At 49.2% G+C, this 9,354-nt stretch overlaps 1 protein-coding gene across 1 annotated transcript in view; it reads right to left on the bottom strand.

Annotated features, from left to right (window-relative positions):
• Positions 1 to 611: 611 nt before the first annotated feature.
• The window catches only part of TXNDC16 (thioredoxin domain containing 16), a gene marked incomplete at its 5' end in the record, with an annotated part of 29,903 nt that continues 21,160 nt past the window's right edge, over positions 612 to 9,354 (bottom strand). Inside the window, 4 exons of the mRNA XM_008940464.1 lie at positions 612 to 874; positions 2,221 to 2,411; positions 3,950 to 4,110; positions 4,720 to 4,858. Of these exons, the coding sequence (XP_008938712.1) occupies positions 612 to 874; positions 2,221 to 2,411; positions 3,950 to 4,110; positions 4,720 to 4,858 (754 nt within the window). The remainder of the gene's footprint in view (positions 875 to 2,220; positions 2,412 to 3,949; positions 4,111 to 4,719; positions 4,859 to 9,354) is intronic.

Here is a 9,354-nt window from a genome sequence, read left to right as displayed (position 1 = left end):
GCACCCCCCCCCCTAGAGCAGGTTGCTCCAAGCCCCATCCAACCATGGGCTTGAACACTTCCAGTAATGAAGCATCCACAGCTTCCCTGGGCAACCTGTGCCAGTGTCTCACCACCCTCACAGTGAAGAACTTCTTCCTTACATCTAATCTAAATCTCCCCTCCCCCAGTTTGAAGCCATCACCCCTCATCCTACCACTACCAGCCCTTGTAAAAAGTCTCCCCACCACTTTCTTGTAGGCCCCCTCCAGATACTGGAAAGCTGCAATAAGGTCTCACTCCTAATGGTGAATGACCAACATGCTGGAGCAGGGAACTCACACAGGGACTTAGGGACTGTTTTATCCTTTCACTGGTAATTTACAGCTAAAAGAACTTCTCTCCTTGGTGTAAAGGCTCATGGATGGGTGGCAAAGTGAGGAGCTTGCCCACCCTAGCAACATTCCAGGTGAGGTTGGCCGGGGCTCTGAGCAACCTGCTCTAGCTGCAGATGTCCCTGCTCAGGGCAGGGGGTTGGACTAGGTGACCTTTAAGGTCCCTTCCAACCCAGACCAGTCTGGGATTCCGTGGTCCCCCATCTTCCACTGCTCCAGTCACAGGGATGCCCATCTCTCAGAGCTCACTGTGTCTCTTGCCCTGCTTCTCCCTTGCTGCCAGCCTTGGGGCTGTTCCCCTCAGGTCCCTCCCAGGCGACCCGACTTTCTCTGCCTTGTTCTCCTGGGACAGCTCCTCACGGGTCACAGGGTCCTCTCCTGGGCTCCTGGGTGTGTCCCCATGATGGTGGGAGGTGTGGAGGGGGAGCTCGGCTGTCTCCATCATCTGAAGGAAGTCATAAGCAGGGAGAGGTGGTTTCCACTCTTCCTCAGACAAGGTACCTGAGGAGCAAATGCAGCCCCATGTTAATGAGTTATGCAGCCCCACTCCATGGAAATCTCCCTTTCAAAGGAATTATGGGATTTTCATTCCCAACGAATGAAAAATTAACAATCTTTTCTTAAAGATCACCCTCTTTCCTCCAAAACTAACACCACCCCCCAGATAACACCAGCCAAGGCTGTGGGGGCCCCTCAGTCCTCAGACACCCCCCCTGCCAAGGTCACACTTGGGGTCTGTCCACCAGTGGGTGGATGCTTTGTTCAGGTCTCAGAGAACTGGGTTAACATCTGTGCATTACTGTGACAACACTAGGGGTGAGGGGAGGAGAAAGTGGCCCCATTACATGAGGATGCTCTTGAATTTGTGCTTTTAAGGCTGATCACATGGTTTGTAGCACTTCAAAGCCTGAGGAAGGAGGCTGGGATGGCTGGCACAGCCCTTGGCAGTGCAGCGAGCTGCTGAGCCATCAGCTCACCCCTCTGACACCCCTGAAAACTCAGGTCCCTACCTAGAGACCTACATGACAGCCAGGTGCCTTTAGCAGCAAGAGAAAGCAAGCACAGAAGGATGCCTGGCTCAGAGGGTTCTCCCAGCAATTACTGGGTCAGAAACGGTGTCTTAAAACCCCAGCAAGAGCCTACACATCCTACTCCACCATGCTTTTGGAAAGACTTGCTTTGAAAGGCTCATCTTAATATTCACAAGGATCAAGTGGAGTCACCCCATCATCACCTTTCCAGAGCCTGGAGCAGGTTGGCAGCTGGTTATTCCCAAGACCCCTGTAGCATCCTGTGGCTCCACATAAGACAGGAGGAAAGCACATCTGCTCCCTTCCTCCAAACCTTCAGCAGGCTGATGAAGGCAGAAGGGATGTAGTAAAAAAGCTTCACTACAAGCCAACCCTTTCTTTTCCAAAGACCACAGCAAAGCACTGGCTTCCTTCTGCTCTCCCATCCAAGCCAATGCTGGAAGGTGCCTAAAGAGCAGCTACTTCTTATGCTGACAGCTGGGAATCAGGAGGTTTTTTATGAGCAAGCTGTGTTCCAGAAGATCTGTTCACAGCAACTGGAGAGCACAGCCAGGTTTGGGATTATCAGGGGAAGAGCTGCCGAATCAGAACTATTCACACTTGGCTCTGGGCATTAAACAGTCCTGAAGCGAACTTGTGAGTGTGGGTATTCTCTGCTGGCTGGACTATTTGTACTTCTCCAGCTCAAACTAGCCTAGCTAGTTTTTCCATCATTAAATTCCAGGGCAGACAATTTATTGCACGTAGCATCTTCTGATAAACAGACTGGAGTTAACAGTGTGTGCTGAGGAACATTCCAAACCCGACCCCACTTACTGCTGGGAATCTCCACTCCTGCTTCTATCTTCTCCAGCCAAGACAAGAGGTTGGTTTCAGTGATGGGCTGCTCTGGTGGGAACTTGAATACCTGACCCCCAGCATGAAGGTTCACCCAGATGAGGACAGGGAGTGGAGGGATGGTGGTAAAATATGCCTTCAGGATGCCACGTCCCACTGGGGTCTTCCTCCTGTGGGGAAGAGGAGACTCAACCTGCTGACCAGTGGTTTGGAAGCACAACAGGACTGAGAGCCAAGCAAGCAACAAGGCCCTTGGGTCACAGCCAGAAAAACCCACAGTTCGCCTTGTGAGACAGCTGTAGAAGCTCACTGCATTATTTATGAGCTAAATCATTATTTATAAGCTCATCCCCTCACTACAAGGATATTGAGGTGCTGGAGCATAGCCAAAGAAGATCAATGAAGCTGGTGAGGGGTCTAGAGCTCAAGTCTTTTGAGGAGCAGCTGAGGGAGCTGGGGGTGCTGAGCCTGGAGCAAAGGAGGCTCAGGGGAGACCTTCTGGCTCTGCACAGCTCCTGACAGGAGCCTGGAGCCAGGTGGGGGTCGGGCTCTGCTCCCACAGAAGAAGAGATAGAAGAGAAGATAGCCTCAAGTTGCCCCGGGGGAGGTTGAGGTTGGACCTGAGGAACAATTTCTTGCCCTTGAGGGTTGCCCAGGGCTGTGCCAGGCTGCCCAGGGCAGTGGTGGAGTCCCCACCCCTGGAGGGGTTTCCAAGCCGTGGAGATGTGGTGTGAGGGACATGGGGCAGTGGGGACCTGGCAGTGCTGAGTCTGTGGTTGGACTTGATGATCTTCAAGGTCTCTTCCAACCTAACCAATTCTATGACCCTTTCTCAGCCCATATTCTGCCCTCTTTCGTTACAACATCACTTTGCTCTGACACAGGCCAGCCCTTTCCTCCTCGGGAAGGGAGAGAGAAGGCAGATGTGTAGGTGGGGAAGTTCCAGGGGCTCATTTCTTGTGCATTCCTGGCAGAGAAGTGGGTTTCTCTTTAAAAACACGTGTGTCCCCACTCACTGAACTCCGGCCCACGCTGCGCTGTGTTTCCCAGGCTTCAGAGCATGTTATGATTAAGAGATTGAGGTGTTTCTGGGCTTGGACAAAACAAACAGAGGCTAAAAATTGAAAATGCAACTAGGGAGGGGCATTTAAAAAAAAAAACAAACAACTTTCTCCTATAACTTTCTAGTTCTTAGCTGCTGGAATCATTGTGATACTTGAATATTTTTCAGGTTTGCTTTATGGGACGACTTCTGGCTGCTCCTTCTAAAAACTTTCTTTTCAGTCAACAATCCGTAATTGCCCTGTTGTGCTTGCCTCTAATTGGTGGAAAAAATCACCATAAGACATTCCAGGAGGGCAATTCACTTTTTTTCCCCTCCCACACGTGACAAAAACACAAACCCCACCAGAGCCAGGGTGAAGCTACCACGCGATACCTCTGAGAACATTTTACTCTCCTGAAAGCCATTTCTGCAACCAATTAAACATTGCCTGATTTTACTTGGTCGTGCAACCTTGCAGCTGCCCAGAACACACACTGAATCATTGCTAAATGACTTGACCTCCCAGCTCATGATGATTTCAGACCGAATAATCACATTAGCAGCGAGATGGTGTTTGCAGTAATTGCAGACTCAGTTTTTTCTCGCCCTGAAATGACAAGAGCGAGCTAACGGAAAGAAGAAAAGAGGTTTTCACACACTCACAAGTTCAACCAACAAGCCACAAATGCTTGCTGGGGTGTTCCTTTTGCCAGCTTCAGCATTTCCTTGCTTTCCATTTGACCGATGTCACCATCGCTGAACAGGATGAGGAAGGGCTTTCCGAGTTGCAAGTAGTGGGGCAGATTTTGCACGTTGATTTCTGGCTGCAAGACATCAAAACAAGAAGTTGGGGTTTATAGGGTGAACAGGACAACGTTCTTTATGGCCTTTCGTGGGGGGTTGTGGGGGCTAAGCAAAGCTGGAGGGGCCACGTGGAATGTAAGCAGCTTGAAAACGAGCCTGGGTGCTGGGGCCTTGGTGCACGTTGGAGATGTCTGCACCCAGCCCTGCCTGGTGTGAGGATTAGGAGCCAAGTCTGTAGGAGCAGCTGTGTGCTCTGAGGGGAAGGGTGTGAGCAGGGAAGGCAGAAGCAAGGCCAGCTCAACCCAGCTCCAAGCTCTCCCCAGGTTCTAGGAGACAAGTGGATGAGGCAGGAAGCAGACGCTGCAAGAGGCCGAGCCTCCGCGGCAGCGGGTCTGAGGCTGTGAGCACCAAGCAGGCTGGTGACCCCCAGGGTCTCCTCCCACGAGACCACACAACAAACAGCAGATTCTCATCCAGACTGTCTGATCCAAGCCATAAAATTCAAACCCAAATGTAACTCAGCAGGACAGAAATAATGAACAAATATTTGTTTTGTGCAGCTCCATGCTATAATCAGTGTTCTGCAAACGACCACAATGGAAAAAGGAGACTTTACTTTTTTTACTTACAAAAATGTCCAGCAATTCATATCTGATCATCTGCACCATGTCCTGCGTGCTCTGTTTGGACAAAGTGATGCCTTCCACACTCTGACCTCCCCTCCTGGCAAGGAGGAGGGCTGGGGGAGACACGGCGTATTTACGGGACCTGAAAAAGAGGGGTGGTAACAAGGACCTGGCACAGCCCAAATCTGCTGCATGCAGAGCTGGCATCCTCCTGGTGAAGTGGTGACAGGGATGTAGAGGCACAGGCACCTGCAAGAGGAGAGGGGCACATTCCTCATCACCCCCCCTGCACAATCCTGACGTGATGGGCAAAGATGGGGCTGCTGTGTCCCCTTGGCCCCTTCTGAAACAAGCACCCACCCAGCTCACACCAGACACCCAACAGATAGCAGGAAAATCCAGAACAACACCAATTAAACTATTTGCTGGCACTTCTCTTTCATTTTCACACCAAAAGTTAGGTGGAATAAGCTTTTTAGCAGGGCCTGTTGTGACAGGATGAGAGGGGATGGGTTGAAATTGGAAGAAGGTAGATTTAGATTAGATGTAAGGAAGAAGTTCTTCACTGCGAGGGTGGTGAGACACTGGAACAAGTTGTCCAAGAGAAGTTGTGGATGCTTCATTACTAGAAGTGTTCAAGCCCATGGTTGGATGGGGCTTGGAGCAACCTGGTCTAGTGGGAGGTGTCCCTGCCCATGGCAGGGGCTTGGAACTAGTTGACCTTTAAGATTGCTTCCAGCTCTAACCATTCTATGATTCTATGATCTTCAACAAGAGCAGGTTGCTCAGAGCCCCATCCAATCTGGCCTTGAATGGTTCCAGGGATGGGGCAGCGACTACCTCTCTGGGCAGCCTGGGCCAGGGGCTCACCACCCTCATTGTAGAGAGTTTCTTCCTTCTCTCTAGTCTAAATCTCCCTCTTCTAGTTTCAAACCATCCCCCCTTGTCCTGAGTCAACAGGCCCTGCTCAAAAGTCCCTCCCCAGCTTTCCGATAGGGCCCCTTGAAGTACTGGAAAGTTACTATAAGGAGAATTCAAAGGTATTTAAAGCAAAGCTGAGAAAGTGAAAAGAACAAAAATAGGAGAAGTGTGAGCAATAAAAGGGATGGGGATTCACCAAAAACAGGAGAGCAATTTTCTGGAAGTTTGAGGAAGTTCAGTCCTGAAAGCTCCAGATGTCAGCACCCAGAGGAAGGGTGTGACTGAGGAAGAATTCAGCTGCCCCTACAGTTTTTTTGGGGAGTTGTCTGTAGTTTATTTGTCAAAGGCTGTGACACCAGAATTTCTGGGGAAGTGAGCGAAGTGTAAGGATGTTTGAGGTTGCAGTGTTGGGGAGGTGAAAAGTCTCTGATTTCCTTTTCAAAAGTAATGTGGTCCATCTTTTTTTGTTCTCCATATGAGAAAAAGGCTACATAGACTCAGCCTACCACAAAGGCAGCTCACAGGACAGTCACCAATTGCACTTCCCTCTGTGGTTTGCCCGGGCACACTCTGTTTGGACACTTATTTTAGCAGTACTGAAGGGGATGGAAAGTTGTTCAAAATTCTCTCCAAAAATCTTCATGTTTGGTGGTTTAGGTCATCAGTGACAAAGCAAGGGGAAGGAGCTGCAGTTCAGCTCATATGTAGGTCTTTCATTTCCTCCACCACAACAGTTATCTGACAATAACACACCCACTGCACATGTCTAAGGGGCAGCCCAGCTCTCCTCTGATGTCTTGATAAAGACCAGCAGTGATGAGTGACTATGGACTTTCCTGAGGCCTTCAGATGTTGTGGATCCACTGCCAAGTGGTTCTTCAGTTTCAGTTTGCAGTATCCTCTGGTTTTATTGGGTTTTTAAAAAAGTTATCTTCATAAATCCAGCCCTGAACTAAGTTTTCCCTTTTCTGCCCAGACTCCTGAGCTCCACCAGTTAAGGAAGTTGAGTCTTGTGCTTCTGGTCCTGGCTGGGAAGCCTCTGAGCTATTAGAAAGGTCCTTGCCTTTCCTCTATGTTGTTTTTTCAAATTAACCTGTATTCCCATTGATTAAGAATGGTAAAACCCTAAAAAGAGAATTAAATCTAGGGATTCTGAACTTCTCTAACTTCCACAGGTCTTAGAGACTCTCTGACTCGATGACTTCTCAAGTAAGGACTCTTGCTCCCTATGTCTAAATACATCAACTTGTTCCAGCATCCAGTTTCTTAAATACTGCCAAAAAACCAACAAAATTTCCCTTCTAATAGTCTACCCTGAAACCACTTCTCATCTTACTGGTACCAAGTGGCTGTATTGTTGCTTATGACAGCTTTCTATTTATATAGCAGGGGCATTGGATGGGTAATCTGAGCCTTGCATTTAAATCAAAACCATCTGCAAACAAATACTTGGCAGGAATCTGTGGCATCTGAGTATTTCAGAAATAAATAATGGCTCCATTTAAAGCATTTCTTCCTTAACACCTCTTTTTTTTTTTTCATTCATTACCAACCCAGCAGGTGCTCCCTGAGCAAACAGTTTGGCCAACGATGTTCTTTGTCTCTTTGGTCTACCAGTCTCTTTGGGAACAGGGGATTCAGCTTTCTGTGACCTGAGAGCCACAAACATTTCCTCCTCAAGTGTTTAGCAGAAGAATAGCTCTGCTTTGCTTAAGAAGGGAAGTGAGCCCAGGCTCTTGCATAAGGAATTCCTGTAAGTGTTTACTTTCTACTTACAGCTGAGAAGACGACCAGCTACAGTAGCTTCACCCACAAATCACAGCCAAAATGCAAACTTGGCAGAATGAGGATTGATATAAACTGTGTTAAGTCTTCCAGCTAAAGGGGAGAGTGCTGAGGATGGCAGGGGAGGAGGGAGGTGTGTCCTCACACGTCTCACTGCTGAGACAACACAGGCTTTTGCTACTGGTACCTTGTTTTGTAAGCTCACTCTGCCCTCCTTTGCCTTTTTTCCCCTTCTATCAGCTGGGCTGAGATCCTTAGGGAAGAAAAATCTTTTGCCTTTTGGGAGTCAAGTTTCTCAGCCTGATGCTGCTGGTTGTGATGTCTGTAGCAGTGGTCTCACAGCCCAGCACTGGCTCAGTTCTCAGCCCCAAGCATGCCTGGTGCTTTGAGCACAGCTCAGTTCATGGAGATGGACTACCAAGACACCTGCATTTTTATTCTGCTTGCACAGTACAGAAATGCTCACATAGACTCATAGGATGGTTTGGGTTGGGAGGGACCTTTCAAGGTCATCTCATCCAACCCCCTGCCCTGAGCAGGGACATCCCCAACTAGAGCAGGTTGCTCAGAGCCCCGGCCAACCTCACCTGGAATGGTTCCAGGGATGGGGCAGCCACCACCTCTCTGGGCCAGGCTCTCACCACCCTCAGCATCCAAAATTTCTGCCTTCAATCTCATCTGAATCTCCCTCTTTTGATTTAAACCCAGCCCCCCTTGTCCTGTCACAACAGGCCCTGCTTAAAAAGTCCTTCTCCAGCTTTCCTCTAGGCCCCTTTAAGTCCTGCAAGGCCACCAAAAGGTCTCCCCAGAGCCTTCCCTTCTCCAGGCTGCCCAAGCCCAACTCTCTCCTGCTGGGCTCCCAGCAGAGGGGTTCCAGCCCTGAGATCATTGCTGTGTCCCTTCCCATCTCATCAGACACACTAGAGATGCATTACATCTGTAAGAAACCAATTAAAATAATTCACTGTTGCATTACTGTCTGTGAAACCCACACCTAGAAAACAGGCCAAGCATCTTTTGGGAATTTTAACTCTGCCTTAATAGCTACTTCCTGACAGAAATGAGATTGCAGGACAAGCTGAAGATTCAGCCTGGATCTAGCTGCATTTCCAGGCAGTGAAGCATCTCTCAGTCTAATCCAAAGCACTTAGCCCCTTGCTGGAGAGAGTCTGAATGACACAGTTAATTGCATGGACTGCTACATGCTCAGATCCCATCAGCTCCAATTTAGGGCCATAGGTGATGCTCTTATTCAACCAGGAACTGGCCAAGAAAGCCTCGACTGTGCCTTCCCCATGTGTGCAGGAGGAAGGCTGCTGTGTTTTTCCAGCACTCTTCCTCCAAAGTCACAGAATCATAAAATCATTCAAGTTGGAAAAGACCTTTAAGATCATCCAAACGAACTGTTAACCCAGCACTGCCAAGAAAGAGGATGCACCTCCCCTGAGATCTGTCTAGAAATGGTGGCAAGGTCTTGTTCTTGCCAAGGGGAGGGAAATGGGTGGGCCCATCTTGCCAGAAGAAAAGATCCACAGTAAGGTTGACTGTTGAAAAGACAGAGGTAGGTTCTTCCACATCCTTGGCAGTTGCAAACATCTCGCAGCCAGATGCAAGTGCCCACCAGGAAGCTGGATGAGACCAAAGGGGATTAACACCTCTCCCAGGGCTGCAGCAAAGCCATCTGCTCCACACCAAGGCAGCTCCTTGGAAAGACAGCTCTTATTTCAGGGCTTCCAAACCATTTTCCAGCACCCAGATACAACGCCCACTCCACGGCTAGCCAAGAAAGCCCACAAGTAGTCACAATCAGCCTCTCTCTGGTCTGCTCTTAGCAATTGGGGAAAAACATCAGAGCAAGACTCACATTTACAGCCTTGGCTCTGCAGCAATCATTCCCTTGTGCTCCCCTTCCCCATCCCCACCTCAGCAGCA

This window comes from Merops nubicus, unplaced genomic scaffold (assembly GCF_000691845.1).
Source record: "Merops nubicus isolate BGI_N331 unplaced genomic scaffold, ASM69184v1 scaffold12295, whole genome shotgun sequence".
Classification (NCBI taxonomy): Eukaryota; Metazoa; Chordata; class Aves; order Coraciiformes; family Meropidae; genus Merops; species Merops nubicus.
This window is presented reverse-complemented; position numbering and strand designations above follow the sequence as displayed.